General features: G+C 41.8%; 2 protein-coding genes across 10 annotated transcripts in view; one reads left to right on the top strand and one right to left on the bottom strand.

The window, feature by feature from the left end:
* ASCC1 (activating signal cointegrator 1 complex subunit 1) overlaps positions 1–2,283 on the bottom strand; it is a 154,547-nt gene extending 152,264 nt beyond the window's left edge. For all 7 annotated transcript variants that reach the window (XR_011165065.1, XM_069071080.1, XM_069071085.1 and 4 more), the window contains exons 1-2: positions 2,159–2,283; positions 658–799 (exon numbers count right to left, since the gene is read on the bottom strand). Coding sequence is in view for 6 of the 7 variants with exons in the window: in XM_069071082.1 (XP_068927183.1) it covers positions 658–769 (112 nt within the window). In the remaining variant the exon portion in view is untranslated. The remainder of the gene's footprint in view (positions 1–657; positions 800–2,158) is intronic.
* On the top strand, positions 2,242–18,971 carry ANAPC16 (anaphase promoting complex subunit 16). Of its 3 annotated transcripts, none has more exons than XM_069071088.1 (5): positions 2,242–2,365; positions 10,515–10,663; positions 11,097–11,180; positions 16,573–16,647; positions 17,768–18,971. In XM_069071088.1, the coding sequence occupies exons 2-5, from the start codon at positions 10,522–10,524 to the stop codon at positions 17,881–17,883; spliced, it is 417 nt and encodes a 138-aa protein (XP_068927189.1). In that variant the 5' UTR covers positions 2,242–2,365; positions 10,515–10,521; the 3' UTR covers positions 17,884–18,971. The 3 variants fall into 3 exon arrangements, with proteins under 3 accessions (XP_068927189.1, XP_068927190.1, XP_068927191.1); XM_069071089.1 differs by lacking the exon at positions 17,768–18,971 and adding an exon at positions 17,474–17,631; XM_069071090.1 differs by lacking the exon at positions 11,097–11,180.
* The last annotated feature ends 134 nt before the right edge of the window (positions 18,972–19,105 follow it).

Genomic DNA, 19,105 nt, shown 5'->3' with positions numbered 1-19,105 from the left:
TACTCTGGGACATCTCTGATTTCTCCACCATACCCTGACCTCATTAGGTACCTTTCCCCCACCCTCCAGTTTTTTACGCTGTCTTCCTCCATTAGGTTGTAAGCCCTTTGAGAATGGGGACTGTCTGTTTTTCATATTTGTACCCCCAGCTCTTACAGTGCCTAGTACATAACAGATACATAATAAATGTTTACTGACTTACTGTCAGACTATCTATCTATCTATCTATCCACTGCCAAGGCAGTCTTACCTAACTAACCTTTGTATCTCCCCCAGAATCTAGAATCTGTACACGATAGGTGCTTAGTAAATACCAACAATTCAGGAAACCCAATTTCATATGAAAGATATGAATAAACTACCTTTTGCTAAATTACCAAAGATGAAATACACCTTTATTTATAAACAATATAGTCAGCTTCCACCAAGATTAAGTACCCCTAACTGTTAAAATCACAGATCTATGTGAAGCTTGACAATGATCCCCTAAAGGAGTCTGAAGATTTAGGCTGCCTAGCTAAGTCCTATCCTCAAAGCTAGGTGCTGACAAATATCTAAAACAAAGTATCACTGCTATGGTATGAAAGAATAGTCTTATCTGGAACCAAGAAAGTGAGAGAATAGCCTATCTCTAACCTGACTATGGGGTATTATTACCTCCATAGAAATCTTCATCTTCATCTTCATGCTGATAGGTCTGTTCTTGTATAAAGTTCTTCCTGTAAATTCGCCCTTCAATTTTTATAAGCTGTGGACGGAGGACTTCCATGCTTCATGCAAAAGATCTTCCAGCAAAATTCTGGAAAATAAATCATTGCCTTAACAAAAAAGAAACTCTTCCCTGTATGTGAAGGAGGAAAGTTGAGGATTTTAACAAATATTCATTCAAATACATCTGATCATTAGAAACAAAAACACCCCAACACCCTCATTAGGTAATCAAACATCTGAATGTTGTTGCTTTTATTTCCTAACTTTTCAAACATATGTATTCCGACTCTGCTGTAAATTGCTTATTTGTATCCTCAATTAATACCAAGAGAAGAGGGTATCTAGTCTATTTCCTTTGTTTGAAAAATAAAATACGAGCTGGTCTCAGAGGTATTTGTTAACCTAAAGAGAATTTGCATTTATTAAATACTTCATAAAGGAAAAATTTCATCCTCCCTAAACATAATCCTAGCTAAGGTCACCAAGAATTAAATATTTCACAGTATTATCATCTTCTCCACGTAAAATAAAAGGAAAATAGCCAAAATGTATTTTGGTGACTGACAAAAAGCTCTGCCATTGTACTAGTTTAATTGATGACTTTCCTTGCACGCTCCTTTGTAACAATCAGGTAAAGACACTCCAATACCATTTTACAGGCTTCTAGTCGGCTAAATTCACACCATCCAGTATTTCAGAATTCTACGTAACAAATTAGTACTTCAACAAAGGTTCTCACTAGATTCATGCCTGGTATTTATGGCAGTATTGTAGCTCCAACTATTCCAAAAAGCCTAGTAAAAACAGGTCAGCACTGAATCCATGAAGGCCAAGCCCTGCTGTAGGTAAATCATGCACTTTTTTATACCAAGTCTAACCACTCAGGGGGACATTCAATTTCAATTCAACAATTATGAAGGACCTACTAGGTGCAAAGGGACCACTTTACGCTAAACAATGGGCACACAAAGACATAAAAAAGGGGGACCCCTGCCTTCACGGGGTTTACATTCTACATTTAAAAGGATGAGGCCTACGGAAGCTGCTAAGTAACTGGGACTGGCGGGAGATCGGAAAGTGGGGAGCCATGACGTTTCGGACCATCTATCGCTCTCACTAGCCAGGCCTCCCACAGAGCAGAGGGGCAGAAGGAAGGAGCCAAGCACAGAAGCCCCGCACCGCGCTCCCCTGCATGCTTGGAGCAGGTTGGGGGAGGGAGAGGGGAGGGATTATGCCGGAGCCAGCGCAGGCCCAAGCCTCCCCTCCCCCTCCTCTCCTCGGGGTGACACCTCTGCCCCTAAAAACGACTTCCGAATCTGAGGCCCAGAAGAGGCCGGAGGAAGAGAGGACACCCGAGGCGGCGCAGTGAGCCGCCGCAGTACTGCGGCCAAAGGCATGAAGAGAGGAAAGTAGGTACGGGAAAGAAAATTGGGAAGAGAACACCTACAGCGGCCCTGCGCCGGCCCAGAGCAACCAGCGAGCGCCTCGGAAGAGGGCGCGCCCCCGTCGCGCGCTGAGCGCGGGCACGAGCACGCTGCCGCCTCCTGGAACTCTGCGGGCGCTACCCTACGTCGTTTTCGTCACTGCCGCCAGTGGCCCCCGGGGGAGGGGCCCAGCAGCGAGCGCCGGGGCGGCCGAAAGGCCAGTGGCTAAGGTGAGTGTACTGGCTAATGGAGGCATGCTCGGAAGCTTGAGCGAAGAGGGACGGTGGGAGAGGGCGGGGCGGGGGCGGAGAGACGGCGATCCCAGGAGCTTCAGCCGTCAAGGTGGAAACGAGGGAGAAGTGGAAGGGGACCGGGTTGAGAGGTGGAAGCCCGTCGCAGCGGCGGGCGGATTGAGCGAAATTTTTTTCAGGCCGCGCTGCTCCCACTGCGCATGCGGAGTCAGACCCTCTCGTGCCCTCCGCCCCTCTCTGTGTCCTGCGCCTGCGCGACGTGATCCTCTGTCCTGCCCCGGAAAAGAGGAGGAGGGGTTAGTCTGGGTCGGGCTTAGATCGTCGTGGCGTGGCTTGGTGCCGCCCTAAACTCCAGCCCCTTAAGGAGCTTAAGGAGGACACTGTAGCTAGGATTTCAGCCCCGTACCCATTCACCCCCAGGTGCAGGTGGTGATCCCAGGGTTTAAATCAGACAGCCTGGGGAGGAACACATTTGGAATGCCTTCCTAGCTGCAGAACCCCCACTTGCCTTCGGTGCTGGCCTGCGTGGCCTTTGTCCGTTTAAGGCCGAGTGGGTTAAGCCCTTTAAAAAGACATCACTCTGTAAGCTCCAGTAAGAGTAGGTCCCATCCGGCTTACAGTCTGCCACCCTCCCTGCGTCCTATTCTGAGGCCAGAACCCTAGGAAGTTTCCCCAGTGTCTCTCCTTTTTTCTTTCTCCCCCCCCCCCCCGCGCTGCAGCCCTAGTCCAGGCAGTCCATCGTTATTAGTCCTGAACAAAAAAGAAGCCTGACCAGTCCTGCCCCTCCCTCATTCGACCCTTAGACACCTGGCGGACCACCTGCGCACACACGCAGAGCCTGTTCCTCCTCTGCCCAGAACTCCTAAGTGGCTGTCCACTGCTCGTCCGTGAAAGTTCAGGCTCCGATCGGGCACTTGCTGCCTCCCTATCAGCTCCACATTTCCCCCACCGTGTTGTTCTTTGTGTCTCCACCTACCCCTTCACTTGTGCAACAAATTCAAGTGTAGACGCTGTGGTAGGCTTGAGGTGCACAAAAATAAATAAATGAATGAATGGAGCCCTGCCCTGGAGGAGTTTATGGTCTACTGGGAGAGGGGAGGAAGGTGACCTTTACACAAATAAGGAGAAAAAAAAACAATTCCCAGAGGGAAAGAACTAGCGACTGAAAGGGTCATGAAAGGCCTGCCTTCTTGTCCACTGGCTGCTTACCTGCTGCCTACAGATACACCAGTTTCTGCTTTACTTAATCCATCTATCTCCTATAGCTATAATCCCTAGTTTCTCCTCCTTACTGTGTATACAGCTTTGAGAAGGCTACTCTGTAAGTGGTGCCTTCACTTCCATTACTCTCACTCTTTTCTTCTCTCTGTAGTTTGGCTTCTGATCTCATCATTTAACTGAAATTACTCTCTCCAGAATTACCAGTAATCTCTTCATATCCCATCTAATGACCTTTACTCAATCCTTATCCATCCTTCCTACCTCTCTGCAGCCTTTAAAGATGCTGATACCCCACTTCTCCCTGATACTCTCTTCTCCAGGTTTCTGTGATGCTGCCCTCTCCTGGTTCTCCTACCTCCCTGACCACTCCTCAGTCTCCTTTACTGGGTTTTCATCCTGGTCACACCCACTAGCCTTGGTTGTCCCCAAGGCTCTCTCCTGGGCCTTCTGTTCTCTCTTTACACTGTTCAGGTTGGTGATCTCATGAGTTGCTCCTGATGATTCCCAGAGCTACCATCCAATCCGTCTGGTTAGACGTCTTATGTCCAAAACTGAACTTAGTCTCTTTCTCCCCAAGCCCTCTCCTCTTCCCGAGTTTCCTGTTACTGCCAAGGACACCATCATCCCAGTCACCCAGGCTCATAACCTAGGAGTCCTCACCCTGAACTTCTCACTATCTCTCACTCTCCATGTCCGGTCTGTTGCCAAGTTCTGTTGATTTCACCTTTGCAGCATCTCTCAAATATTTCCCCTCCTTCCTTCTGATAGCCACCACTCCAGTACAGTCCTCACCACCTCACACCTGAATTATTGTAATAGCTACTGGTGGGTCAGTCTGCCTTAAATCTCTCCCCATTCCAATACATCCTCCATTCAGCCACCACAGTGATTTTCCTAAAGCACAGGTGTGACCATGTCACTTCCTCCATCCCCCTCAACTCAATAAACTCCAGTGGCTTCCTTTGCCTCCAGGATGAAATACAAAGTCCTCTGGCATTTAAAACCCTCCAGAACCTACTCTGTTCCACCTCACCCCACCCCCACAGACAGTTTTCTTACACCTAATACACCAACAACAGCATATAACTTCCATCCAGTGACATTGGTCTCCTAGCTGTTAAGTGAGCAAGACACTCCATCTCCCAATTCCAGGCATTTTCTCTGGTTGTCTCTCATTCATTTAACAGTCTCCTTCCACATGTCTGCCTCCTGGCTTCAAATCTTAATTAAATACCATCTTCTACAGGAAGACTTTCCTAATTCTTCCTATTTCTAGTGACTTCCCTCCTTAAATTATTTCCTATTTATCCTGTACATAGCTTGTTTGTACAAATTTGTTGCTTGTTGATTTCCCCTTTAGATCATGAGTGCCTTGAGGGCAGGAACTACAGTATCTGCCTTTCTTTGTATCTCCAAACCTTAGCACAAGAGCCTGGCATATCATAACTACTTAATAAATACTTGTTGACAGTCTTTTACAAAATGGACACTAACCAGAGGTTTACAAACTTATTTGATCTACTTTTCAGAAAAGAAATCTACTCAGTGCCTCCTTGGGGTTAGGTTAGGTTAGGTTAGGTTAACACATATTTTTATTCAATCCCCCAATTGCACCCAAGGCTACTACCACCCACTGGATTCTTCCAGCACACACCAGGGAATATTATTGCCCACTGTGTGGGAACCTATGAGTGACTAAGCTGGTCTAAAGGAAGCTAAGAGTTCTGCGAGGCTGAATGGAGAGGACATGCATATAGGGACCACTTGTACAAAGGCCTAGAGGCAGGAGATGGGACATATCTACAGGGAAATCACAAGTAGACTAGTTTGACTGTTGAATTTCTATGCATCCTTTAAATCCCCTACTCAGTTGCTGCCTTTTCTTAATCTATCTTTCTTAATCTCTCTACTACCTTTAATAATATTGACCACCCTTTCCTCTTGGATCCTCTCCTGTCTTTGGGATTTTTGACACTCTTTTGTTAATCTCCTATCAGACCTCACTTACCTTTGCTGAATCATCATCCATATATTGGTCCCATCTATGAATTACCCTAAGGTTCTTTCCCAGGATTCTTTCTTTTCTGTCTCTGCACTTTCTGTACATATTTATTACACCTTTCTGGTGTAAGGTAGTACAAATTTTTAAAATTATCTCTCCTCAATCTCTTTTCCAAGGTAGTTGGTTTTTCCAGTGGGATATTTCACATTTTCTTTTATTTTTTCATTCTTTCGAATTTGTTTTATTCTTCTTGGCTCATGGGGTCATTAACTTTTATTTTTTCAATTAGTTTTTGTACCTCTTTTTTCCGTTTGACCTAGTCTATTTTTTAAGTTCTTTTCAGGATTTTTTTGTGCTTCTTTTAGCAACCTGTTAGTTCTCTTTTCATATTTTTCTTGTATTATTCTCATTTCTTTGCCTACTTTTTTTCCTCTACCATACTTATCTCTTTTTAACTCTTCCAGGAATTCTTGTTGGTCTTAGGTCTAATTAGCATTTTTCTTTGAGACTTTGGTTGTAGCTATTTTCACATTAATGTCTTCTTAATTTATACCTTGGTCTTCCCTGCCACTGCAGTAGTTTTTTATGATCGAGTTTTGTTGTCATTTGTCCAGCATTTTCCTTGACCTTGAACTTTATATTAAATTTGGACTCTGCTCACCTGAGTGCAGGGAGACACTATCTTGGCCAAGCTTGAGGCCTTTTCATGGATCTGTTTTTAGTGCTTTTAAGGTGGTGTGATCCAGGGAGAGGTATGGTCATTCTGGTGTGCCTACTGATCTGCCCTTTGGTCTTTACCCAGGAAAGGTCCTTGCTCCCCCGCAGCCACAAGTACTATTGTTCCTTTTTGCTTTGGCACTCTGAGTAGGGTCCCTGTTTCCTTCCAAAGCACTCCACCCTGAAACTGACCCAGAACTTCCTGTGAGCAAGCTTCTTGCAGAAGGTAGTATTTCAGAACAGCTAGGTGGCACACTGGATAGAGTACCAACCCTGGAGTCAGGAGGACATGAGTCCAAATCAGGCCTCAGGCACTTGACTCTAGCTGTGTGACCCTGATTGTCTCCTCCCTACCCCTCCATTCACACACACACACACACACCCCCAAAGCTAGTACTTTAGTGGAGACTTGAAGGAAGCCAGGAGGACAAGGCATAAAAGGAGAATGTTCCTAAGCATGGAGGAGGAAGCTAGTGAAAATGCATGAGATTAAGGGTCTTTTGTGAAGAAACCAAAGTCACCATAAGTGACTTTGTAAGAAGTTTAAGAAGACTGGAAAGGGAGAAGGGAGCCACATCATGAAAGACTTTGAAAGCCAAATCAGCTTTGATCCTGTAGCCAATAAAGAGCCATTGGAGTTTACTGAATCAAGGAGTGACATGGTCAAATCTGTGTGTTAGGAAGATCTGTTGGACCCCCAAAAAAGGGGTCACAAAGAGCCAGATGTGACTAAACAACAAAGAGGGGCAATGAGAAAGCAGGCACATTAATAAATACCCTGTTGGAGCTTGGAGTTGTTCTGGCCATTCTGCAAAGCTATTTGATATTATGCTCCACAAGTTTTTAAACTTTAAATACTCTTTGACCATTACTAACTCTATACTCCCAAAGAGATCAGAGCAAGAAGAAAAGGAAAGGACCCATATATACAAAAATATTAATAGCTTTTTTTTCCAGTGAAAAAAATTTGGAGATTTAGGGGGTGAACATCAATTTGGGGAATCACTGAACAAGTTATGGTATATGCTATAAGAAATGATGAAGGGAATGGTTTCAGAGAAACTTGGAACTTTTCTGAACTGATGAAGAGTGAAGTCAGCAGAAACAGGAGAAGAATTTTTATTGCTCTCCATACAATATTGTAAAGACAAATAACTTTGGAAGACTTAGGAGCTCTATAATCAGTGCAATGACCAACCACAATTGCAGAGGACTCATGATGAAACATGCTGTACACTTCCATCTAGAGAAGTGATGGGCTCTATACACAGATTGAGACAAATGTCTTTGCATGTGGTCAGTGCAGAAATTTGTTTTGCTCAATATGTTTATAACAGGTTTTATTTTTCATTTTTTCTCAATTGGGTAGAGAAAGGTCAATGGAAGGAATAAAATTCAGTAATTAAAAAATAAATTTTTTAAAATGAAGGGGTTATCTTTAAGGTCCTTTTTGGCTCCAGAATATTATTATTTATATGAAATAGGAGAATTTTTAAATCCACTTCTAATTAAATTTCTCTTCTAATATAAATAATAGCATTAAAAAAAAAACCCTTATTATTAAAGGGCTAGAATTTGCTGAAATTAATGCCCTCCCCTCAATGATGATTGTTAGAGGGGCAGCTAAGTGGCGCAGTGAATAGAGCACCGGCCCTGGAATCAGGAGGACCTGAGTTCAGATGCAGCCTCAGCCACTTAACACAAAAACTAGCTGTGTGACCTTGGGCACATCACTTAACCCCAATTGCCCTCCAAAAAGCAAAATAATAATAATAATGATTGTTAGAAATGTATATGGGGCCTATTGTTTGTTATTTGAATTGACTGATGGTAGGATTGTTACTCATTTCTAAATACAGTAGATGAGGGGAATCCCTTTTGATTATATTCAGTTAAAAATTCACTGGCAAGCTTTAGAAGCTATATGCATAGCAATCATTGGGTGCCCTGATCTGCAGGTAGAAGAGTTTTTTGAGGGGGGATGCCTTTGGAGAATAAAGTATTTACCTGGATGAATCAAAAAAGTATAGATAAAATATTCTAAATTTTTGTGAACTTTACACAAAAGTATTTTTATATATATTTTATATATATATACATATATATATGGGTATGGTTGTGGAACCAGTGGAAACATAAGGACTCTGATTTCTCAAAAAGGGGGAGAGAGGTGTGGGTCTCCTATTTGTACATATTATCCAAGCTAACATCAAGACCACTTGGAAATTTAGGCTTGGTACATTGAGGCTCTGTGTTAGGATAATGGCATTCAGAAAATACTGTAAAAACCCCTTTTGATCCAGCAACTTTTTACCAGCCCAGCTTTTGTGCATTGTAGCTAAGATTTCTACTATAAATTATATACGTCATAATCATCATTTTCACCATCCATCACTTTTAATTATCCTACTTATTATCACTACATCAGCATCACTGAGAAGGCAGCAGTGGTGTTATAGAAAAGAGAATATATTTACAGGGAAAAGACCTGGGTTCTAATTCCAGCTTGGCTACTTACTACCTTTTTGACCTTTCATTTCTATTTTCTGGGCCTCAGTTCCACATTACCCCCTCTTTCCCTCTAATCTGTAAAACATGAAGATTAGACTAAATGACCACAGCCTGTTGGTGGCACAGTGGATAGAGCAGTGAGCCTGGAGTCAGGAAGATCTGAGTTCAAATGCTGCCTCAGACACTTACTAGCTTTGTGACCCTGGGCAAGTCACTTAACCTCTGTTTGCTTCCGTTTCCTCATCTGTAAACCAGAGATAATAATTGTATCTACTTGGCTGGGTTGTTGTGAGAATCAAATGAGATATTTGTAAAAAGCACTTAGCACAGTGCCTGGCACTGTGCACATAGAAGCCACTATATAAACAGTTATTTCCTTCCCTTCCTTTTTAATGTTTCTTTCAATATGGATTTGTCTTTATGACTGATTGTCATCAACTTAGTGGGAAGTAAAAAAGGGTTTTGATGCAGGCTATAGTAACATTGCTAATTTCATTGAGACACACTTTTAATGTGTTCTCAGCTGTACCAGTTTCTATACTGCCCATTGCCTACAGACCTGTAATCTTTTTTAGTATCGCTTACACATATAAACCAGAAATCAAACTCCTTGTTTTGGACAGCCTATAAATTAACAAGAAAAGTAAGGAAACAGAATGGTGTTTTATAACTGGTTTGGGTTTTTTTTTTCCCCTCATATGGAAAACCAGAAAATAGATCATCTTTTTCAGAAAATAGGCAAACTTCATACCATTTCTCCAGGGTTATTTAGATTAAATGCAGTTGAGTTCTGGGTAGCAAACATTTAAGTACCAACTATAAGCAAGGCACTATGCAAATGCGTCTAGCAAAAAAAAAAATTTTCCCAGTATATGCCAGTAGTGAATAATAGGTTTGTTCAGAAGAAATTTCTCTGTTATCATTGGGACCCTTTGTTTTTCTGGCACTTGAATTCAAGATGGATATTAACCATTACCAGCTTTTGTATTGATGGATTTTAGGGATCTTTCAATGAAGAGTATTTTTAGTCTGAAGATGCCACCAGGTGATGACTTTGAGTACTACATTTGCTTTAAATGCATGCAAAGTTAAATGAAAAAGCTAATAGATTGTATTTCAGACTGATTGCCTCACCCCAGGAATGGAACCCAGTGTTCACCTAGGAGGCTAAAGATTTACTTGGAAATTCTTCTAAGTTTTTTGGTTTTGGCATGGAATGATAAGGGTGTATCCAGGACAAATTGTTCTTTCCGGCATACTTGCTTTCTCAGTGACAGTTTGGTTTCTTCTCCAGTCACATTATTACATCAGCACTGTCTGCCCTGAAACATGGGTTATAACCTATAAACTGTTCATACCTTCTGTCCTGAGCTTCCCTTTAACATCAATAATGATGCTTTTTAGAAGGTGGGAAGTTTTGGGGATGGAAAAGTTGGTTTTTTTGGTGGTAGTGTTGGTTTGTTGTTTTTGTTATTTTTAGGAAAGCAAACTACCAGCAAATTTATTTTCTCTTCCAAACCAGAGTCAGGATTTTGCCCAGGACATAAGGAATGGGGAGTCTGTGAGAGAAGATCTGACTGCTGGCCAGAACCGAATTCAGTCTTCTCTGATTCTATGTTCCACAAACCTACCAACTGCTATTTTGTTTTTGTTTTTTCTTTCTCTCTCATTGACTAGAAAGAAAATGGCTGCCTCTTCATCCTCCTCCTCAGCTGGAGGAGTCAGTGGAAGTTCTGTAACTGGATCTGGCTTTAGTGTCTCAGACCTTACCCCACCACGGAAAGCCCTTTTCACCTACCCCAAAGGAGCTGGAGAAATGTTAGAAGGTGAACATACTCTGCTTTCTGCTGAATAATTGGATTCAGATTTATAATAAAATAGTAAAGGATCTACTAAAAGGAATGTAGACAGGAGTATACCAGCCTCAGAACAAAATATCCTCTTTTTCAAGTTCCCTGTTTTGTCCCCAGCAACCCTGAAACATGTGTCCCAAGGCATGAAAAATCTCTGACCTCTAGTTAGCAGGTTGTATTTTTTTTTTAGCTTACAGACTAAAGAAAAATAAACCCCATTATCTAGGTAGTTTCTGAGAGATGAAAATAATCTGAATATAGACTTAACTATGTATATATAAACTTAATTTTAAAATAGACTAAATGTAAAGTTGGCATTATTAACTCCACTGCCAGGGCTTGTGCTTTGAGTTTTTCCAGTGGTAGAGATGGATTTGCATTGAACCATCCTCACTCTCTCATTCAGACCTCCTTGTGACCAACAACAGACATTTGCAAAACAGCTGGCCAAGGTTAGGGACGCAGTCTGTGGCCATGGAAAAGAGCAAAGGTAACTGGACATATGGGAAAACCAACCCTGGATCTCAGCCTCTTTATCGTAAGGGAGTAACCAACTGAGCTAATCCCTTGGGGGTATGGGAACCCTTCTGATTACCACTAACCTCTTTCTTGTATATAGGGAATTGTCTCTCTGCTCCTAGTGTCACCAGTGCATCTGGGCCCCTCAGCAGATCCTTGGAAGGGTTAGGATTTACGAGAGACAGGCTTTATATCTATTTTAAAAAAGAAAAGGGGCTGGACTTGGAATCAGAATACCTCAATTCCCATTCTGATTCTGTTACATAATAACTCTGTAGCTAGTCACTTTGCCCTTCTTATCACATTCTTCCCATCCATAAAATGGGGATAATTGTACCAGCTCTAGCTACATCATAGAGTTGGTAAAAGTATTTTGTAAACCTTAAAGCACAATGTGAACAAATATGCAGGGTTATTATTGGTGCAAAGTAGTTCCCCCCTCCCCCCCCAAAAGCAGTTCATCATCCCTTTGGATATTACAGCCTTCAGTATTCACATTTATAAATTTGTCTGGAAATTTCTCTTTGCTTACACACATGAGAAAGGTGAAATCTGCCGCTTGAGGAATCTGCTTGTGGAATCAGTGCTTTTAACCTGGGGAAGCAGAGAGGTAATTTGTGAAAGAAAAAATGCAGGAGGGTTAACTATGAAGCCCGTGAAGACTTCTAGACTTGGTTTGTATCATTAATATAGTGGATAACTTAGCAGTAGAGTCAAGTGAACAAGCATTTATTAAGCTCCTACTATGTGCCAGGCACTGCTAAGTTCTGGGAATACAAAGAATGGCAAGATCATAATACCTGCTCTCAAGGGCAGTCTGATGCAGGGGAGATAACATGCAAACAACCATATACAAATGAGACATATGCAGGACACTTGGGAGATGATCAGCTGAAGGAAGGCACTGGAATTGGGCCGACTGGGGGAAAGCTTGTAGGAGGTGGGATTTTAGCTGGAACCTCAGGAGGAGGAGACACAGATGAGGAAGGAGGAAATTCTAGGCATGAGGGACAGCCAGTGAAATGCCCAGGGCAAGGAGATGGAGAAGCTCATAGGAAGACCAGCAGTGTGGCTGGTTCTCAGAGTGTGGAGGGGAGGGAGCCAGGTTAGGAAGGGCTCTAAATGTCAAGCAGAGGATTTTATATCTGTTCCTGGAGCATGACTAATTGCAGTTCTGATGGGGGCTCCTGTCCTGGGCTTATAGAAAGCTGGAGCTAGAAGACAAGCTGCGTCTCAGGATTCACATGTTAGCATCACTGACCCTGGAGGCAGCTTGTAGCTAGTGTTCTACTTGTTAAGCACAGCACCCCATGTGCTGGTATGAGTTATATGGAATGGAGAAATTGGACCTCACAACACAGTAAAATTTTAATTGCTTCGTAGCTTCCACATGGGCAGGAGAGAAAGTCAAAGGGACAACATTTCATTCCAGCTACAAAAGAGGAAAAAAAACTCCTTTTAATATAGATTCTATCTGCATGTCCTTAAAGTCATTAGCATCACTTTACCCTCAAATATTAGCAGGAGGAAAGAAGGCCCTCTGAGTTGAGTCTAAATGTTTCTAAGTTATGGTTTCATCAGGTCCTCTCCCACCCTATTACACTTTAAGGTTTGGTTGTTTTCTTTTTTTTTTTTTTTAAAGCAATCAGGGTTAAGTAACTTGCTCAAGGTTACACGGCCAGTTATTTCTGGGTGTGGTGCTGAGTGTCTGAGCCCGGGATTTGATCTCCAGGTCATCCCAACACTGGAGCCGGTGTTCTTACTCGCTGAGTCACCTGGCCGCCCTTAGGTTTGGTTGTTTTCTAATAGAAATTTGAGTCTCAACATTCAAGTAAACTAACTCCAGTAAGTTTCCATTCACAGTGTGTTACTAGTTCATTTTCTTATTTGTAATACTTCAGAGAGCAAACTGTTAGAAATAATCAGAAGATGGTTACTCCCTAACCTTTTTTTTGCCAGTTTGAGTACCTTAAGTCACAAAAGTTAGAGGAATTGTGGGAAAACAGGTACATTAATGCACTTTTGGTGGAGCTGTGAATTAGCAGAGCCCTTCTGGAAAGGAGTTTGGAGCCGTGCCCAAAAAGTGAATGAGCAGTGTTGCATAACCCTTTGACCCAGTAATACCACTACTAGGCCAATACCCCAAAAACATCAGAGAAAGCTAAAATGGACCTACATGTACAAAGGTGGTGTTAGCAACTTTTTTTGTAATGGCAAAGAACTGGAAACTCAAGGAATACCCATCATTTGAGGAATAGCTAAACAATTATGACATATAAATATAATGGAATACTGTTATAAGAGTTGATGATAGGGACAATTTCAGAGACACCCAGAGAGAGAGAGATATGTGCAGAATAAGTGAAGTGATCAGAAACGGAAGAACAATTTATACAATAACAACATTGTAAAGACTAACAACTTTGAAAAACTTAAGAACTCTGACTGCAGAGGACTCCCAATGAGGCATGCCGCCCACCTCCTGACAGGCCATGGGTAATATGGGAATTCAGTTTGCTTAACTCTCCTTTTTAGAGTTTTGCTTTTCTCTTTTTCAGTGGTGATGGGGGTAGGACAGAAAATAAATCACTGTGAAATGAAAAAAAATGAGAGCATTAGAATGAAGAAAGCACCTATAGGGGCTAAAAAGGATGCCCATTTTGTAAGAATCTCTTTCCATGTTTCTTTTGTTTAACCTTTTAAATAATTAAGTGAAATTATTAGTCTTCATCTAGTCATCCATGATTTTTTTTTTTACTTTAATGTCATAGAATATATGAATGAGATTTGTCAGCCTCTTGAATAAAAGTAAACAAGGGCTGATGTCAGCTTATAGGTTAGAAATCCCAATAAAGTAAAATGGTTAGGAGGAGCCTTAGGAAGCTTCTCATGAAGCACCTTCATTTTGAAGTTGAGAAAAATAGGCCTGGAAGGGAAGTGATTTGGCCAAACTCACCCAGTGACAGTGGCAGAGTGAGGACTAGAATCCACATACCTTGATTCCACATTCAATTTACTTTCCACTAAGCCATTGTGCCTTCCCAGGTTCTGCTGAAGTCTTTATTTCCTTCTATAAGATAAATCAAATATCTTGCAGTTTGTCCTGTGAGAAAACTTCCTGGTAAGATACCTTTACCTGTTCTCTGACTTCTGAAGTGCCACACAAAATGTACAGGAGGGGGCTCTCCAGTGTCCTAAGCTCTAATTCTTCCTAAGTGGTACCTCCTGGCCCATAAGTGGCTGCTTTTTTGTAACACCATAGAACCTTGTATCAAAATACAAGACAAATAAAAATTGTTGTTCAAGTTCCTATCATCAGATGATGCTCTTTTAAATCAGTTTATTAGCAATTTCTTAGCCATTAGCCAAGGATTTTCCCTATTTCATAATCTTTCCTGTTCCCTTAAGAGAAATGCTAATTCTTCTCTACTTGATATGTTATATATGGGAATTTGTTTGTAATTTCTAAATCAAAGCTAGAGAATTATAGGCTAGCTCCTCTCTGGAGAAATTCCAGGCTTAATATTGGTATAATTATATCTAATAGGATGTAGGTAGGTAGTGATGGTTAATACTAAGCTGCAGATGTCAGCAAATCTGTTTGATACATCAGAGTATAAAGGAACAGTGATGGTAGAAATGGAATTGGTGTGCTGCTTTGGGGAGGACCATTAACATAAAAGATCTGTAACTACTGCAGTATTTTATCCAGATCGCCTGAGTGATTGAACAAAGATAAGAGGAGGAGCTACTGCCCTCTTCCTGGAGCTGACCTTTACAATCCCTGTGTATTCTTCTGTTGACTTAAGGGGGATCCAGTGTAGTCTCCCTGATTCCCTTTGGCTAGCTCTTTGAAAATAAAACCTTTGCAGATATAATTGGATAGGTTAAACTAGGAAATGTATAGGATAATAAATGCTAAATCATCAGTTGCGCAGAGGAGCCAAAATAAATTATCAAATAATCACTACAATCCATCTGTGTTTGAGTATAGTTACTGGCCATCCCACATTTAACATTATATTGGGTTCAGTTAGTCAGAAGACTCTAAAAGAACTATCTGTATCCCTAGCACTTGACACATAGTAGGTACTTAATAAATGGTTGTTGATTCATTATGGCTTATGAATAGTCTGTATACAGTCAAAAGAAGAGAAGATTAGTAGTGTTCAAGTCAGTTCAACAAGCACGTATGGCCTTTCCTGTGCTGGGTACTGAGAAGAAACTCAGGTACTCAGTCTGTTGCATGGTATGCCTTTAATACTCACACTTCATTATTTTCCAATTCAGCAATTCTTTTACACTTTTTCATTGTGAAGTCAAGCTTTATCATGTGCTGATTTTCTTTTTTGTTACTTTGACTTGTTAAAATAAGGTAAAAATGACACGTGGAACAGATTGAATTAGCCCCATCTCTTTGTCATGTAATTCCAGGTTGATACAATAGCATAATAATGATCTGTCTTTGAGTTTGTGACCCAGGGATGCCATCATGAATGGCCACCTAATGAAACACACCAGGGACCCCCACTTCACACAGCTTAGGATTTTGTAATAGAACAACTGCAAGAAATGCTTCCAACTCTCCTGGGGAGGAATGGGGTGTCATATTCAGCTACATATGCATACGTTAGGGTTGTTTTCTTTGACAGTCCCTACAGGATAGCAAGTAACACAGACATACCAGTTTCCTAATCTGTTTCCAAGTCCTGTGTCATGGCAAGACCAATTTCTGTGCTGACTTCAGCCTGCCACATTGTGTGTTGTTTCTTAGGATTGGCATAGTGCTAGTTTCAGAATTGCACCATATTCTTATCTCCATCAAAATTGTCATGTTTTGGTTCATTTGGAAAAACAAGGTCACCGTCTGCGTTTAAAGGATAAAATTACCCAACAGTGTGTTGTGATGGTCGGAGGGAGGGATAGTAGTGTCATCTCAGAGATCAACAACAGCTGTTTTTCCAGCTTTATTTTTCTTAGAATGAAAAGGTGAACTTAAGGTACCACCTCTGTGCTCTTGATGTCTCAGAAGCTTTACAGAACAATGGGATAGATATATCATGATAGTCCATTAGTCACTTGGGTGCCCTCTAGAGCGAGACATACACAGAAAAGATGAAAAGAAAGAATCTGTTCATCTGTGAGAAGAAGCATCAGTGTAGGGTTATCTGCTTTGGCTTTTTTAAGAAATGTTTTTAAGACTGACCAAAGATGAGGAAATTGACAAACGTAGAAGCTCCAGAAAGACACATAGAAATGAGCTCTCGGATAGAAAACCATGAACAGATCGGCATTTCCTCAGTTTGTCAAAAACTTCTAAGTGTCTCGGGGGCAAATAAAATGTGTTCTTTTCCTGTTCACAGACGGCTCAGAAAGATTCCTTTGTGAGTCTGTTTTCAGCTATCAAGTGGCATCTACACTTAAACAGGTGAAACACGGTGAGTGCAGGAGGGAGTGTTACATGCTTGACTATGTGAGGGTCACATGGCTGTGGAGGCCACAGAGAGAGAACCCCAAGGTCAGGGTACTTTGACCTGCTTTGTCAGAAGCCAGGAGGGCCAGTGAGTCAGACTTCTTCAGTTACCAGTCAGCCAGGATATTCCGAGGTCTTGATTCAGACATAATAGAATGTCCAAAGCTAAGGTTGGCCTAAGTCAGGTTTTCTTAGGCCACTGGTGCAGTCTGCACCTTTGGAATTTTTTGTTCCATTCATTTCCATGCTGCTCTGTGTGTGGAATACTGATTTAATTATCATAATCTTGATTACCATTTATTGAGACCCTCTGGTGTAGAAAGCCTGAGATGAGAGTAATTTAAGTCTTGATCACTTTGTGTTTCTTTACATAGTTGATTTTTTACGTGAGTGTCATGTAATCCACAGTAAACATCAGCATTATGATGATACTTCTTCCCCGCCCCCCACCATCCCAGTTATTTCTCCACCAAGAGCATTAGATTTAGAGTGTCAGGCTTCTGTTACCTCTGACATTAGTGCACAGCATTCAAAGCAGTGTGGGACAAGCAAAGAATTAGAAGGGTTTATTTCTTCATGGCTGGACTATAAATGATGACTTCTGAAGAGAAGCCGCATCATTGTTGCTTTCACGTGTACGAATCCAATGGGTTATTGTGGGCATTCACTGAGCATGGGCTATTTAGGCTGGTTCCCTGGCCCTCCCAGCCCGAGCTCTAAACATGTTATGGCTCTTTGGGGGTGAAATAGGACTGAAACATGAAAAAAAACTCTGTGCTGCACCTTTCTAGGCCTCCTGACCTGTGCACATGAAATTGAAAGCAGAGGAAAGACTGGTGGTTGTGTCGTCAGGAAAATCGCTGTTTATTTGCTGGGAAGCATCAGTTGTGCAAATTAAAGCTTTGTTAAAGAATTAAAATTAAAGAATGTCAGACCAGCACAAAGTAAAGCTGCTCTTTTAATGACTAGAAGGAGGCTAACTGAAAATGGTTTACTGAGTTTATTAATGAGCATCTCTGGAGCTGTTGAGTATTTAGTGTAAGATATATTGCCATGCCGCATCTTACTTCTTCAATTCCTTCCAGATCAGCAAGTTGCTCGGATGGAAAAGCTGGCTGGCTTGGTAGAAGAGCTCGAGGCAGATGAATGGCGGTACAAACCCATTGAACAGCTGCTGGGCTTTACACCCTCTTCTGGCTGACAGTGCTAAGATTGCCTCTGGAGCACAAGCGAGGGCATAGCTGGGGAGGGTCTTTTCTGCACAGCCTCTGGGGTCCAGGGAGTCAGAGCTACATGTGAAATGGTTTGCTCACCTTCACACTTGGTGCCTCTGTAATAAACTACATTCCGTGTAAGAACGCCTTTGGGGGGTGGAAGCCACTACAACTTAACTAGGTTATCTGACAGGGGAGCAATTTTCTTCCCTAAGAACCCACTGGAGATTGCGTTAAGTGAGACAATCAGTTTCAGAGAATTGGAAGGTTTCCATTTGGGGTTTGAGGGGTTTTTAGGAAACTTCACTAAACAAGCAGTGTGTTTGCCCAGAGTGGTCCACTTGAGAAGAGTCCACCCTGTCAAGTCATTCTGGGCCTAGTCATGGTCAGAATAAAGAGGTAGGAAAGAGCAGTTCCTTTTAAAGATGAATGGGCTTATAATCAGGACAGGTCCAGATGAAGAACAGAAAAAAAAATGTTAACTGTATTTTCTGTCATTAGATGCCTCAGCACCGTTGAGTCCAGCTTTGTGACATAACCTTGCTGACTGCATGCTGAATGCTCGGAAAGGGACTTGCCATTTTCATGTTGGCGTAGTATAGAAGTGACACAGCAGGATCCTTTTAAACCCAGAAATCTAGGACCCTTCTCAGTGTTGGACTCAAACTGTTCTGTGGTAAAGAAATCCTTTCAAAAGGCTTCCAGTTGGTTTCTTTATCCTTTCAAAGTCTCAGGGATTTGAGGAGGAGGAGGTTGAATTGCTCTGTTGTGAATAAGGAAACAAAACCATTTCCCGTAAGCTATTGGTGGCGTGTTTCACTTTGCATCAGATGGATTTGTCTGTGGACAAATATATGAAGTTTCCTCTCCAGTGGTAAGGAAAGCCTGAAAATGAACAGCTAGTCCTTCTGCTTTCCCTCCTCAGGTCCCAGAGTTGCAAACATCATTATTGGACCATGTGCAAATTTTGCCTTTTAGAAAACATCTTTGTTGTTTTGGGTTGGGCGTTTTTTGTTTTTTAATGACTTAGTTTGACCTACTTAGACCAGATTAATAAATAAGTAAAAACCTGGTACTGATTGTCTTTGATTTCGTGAGTTCTGAATGCTTAACAAATATTACCTGGTACTTGGTGTTGATCCTGTTTAGTACATGTGAAGCCAAGTACAGTACAATTAGAGCCTTGCTCATGGTCACACAGCTCTGTCA

Source organism: Petaurus breviceps, unplaced genomic scaffold (genome assembly GCF_028583685.1).
Source record: "Petaurus breviceps papuanus isolate PSGF00001 unplaced genomic scaffold, PetGlider_PUasm1.0 90825, whole genome shotgun sequence".
Lineage (NCBI taxonomy): Eukaryota > Metazoa > Chordata > Mammalia > Diprotodontia > Petauridae > Petaurus > Petaurus breviceps.
Note: the sequence above shows the minus strand (reverse complement) of the source record. Positions and strands in the feature narration are given on the sequence as shown.

Excerpts from the sequence above, each read along its gene's own strand:
- ANAPC16 (XM_069071088.1), top strand. The coding sequence starts at position 10,522 with ATGGCTGCCTCTTCATCCTCCTCCTCAGCTGGAGGAGTCAGTGGAAGT. Across the intron at positions 11,181-16,572 it reads GGCCATGGAAAAGAGCAAAG|ACGGCTCAGAAAGATTCCTT; the intron begins GTAACTGGACAT and ends TCCTGTTCACAG. Across the intron at positions 16,648-17,767 it reads ACTTAAACAGGTGAAACACG|ATCAGCAAGTTGCTCGGATG; the intron begins GTGAGTGCAGGA and ends AATTCCTTCCAG.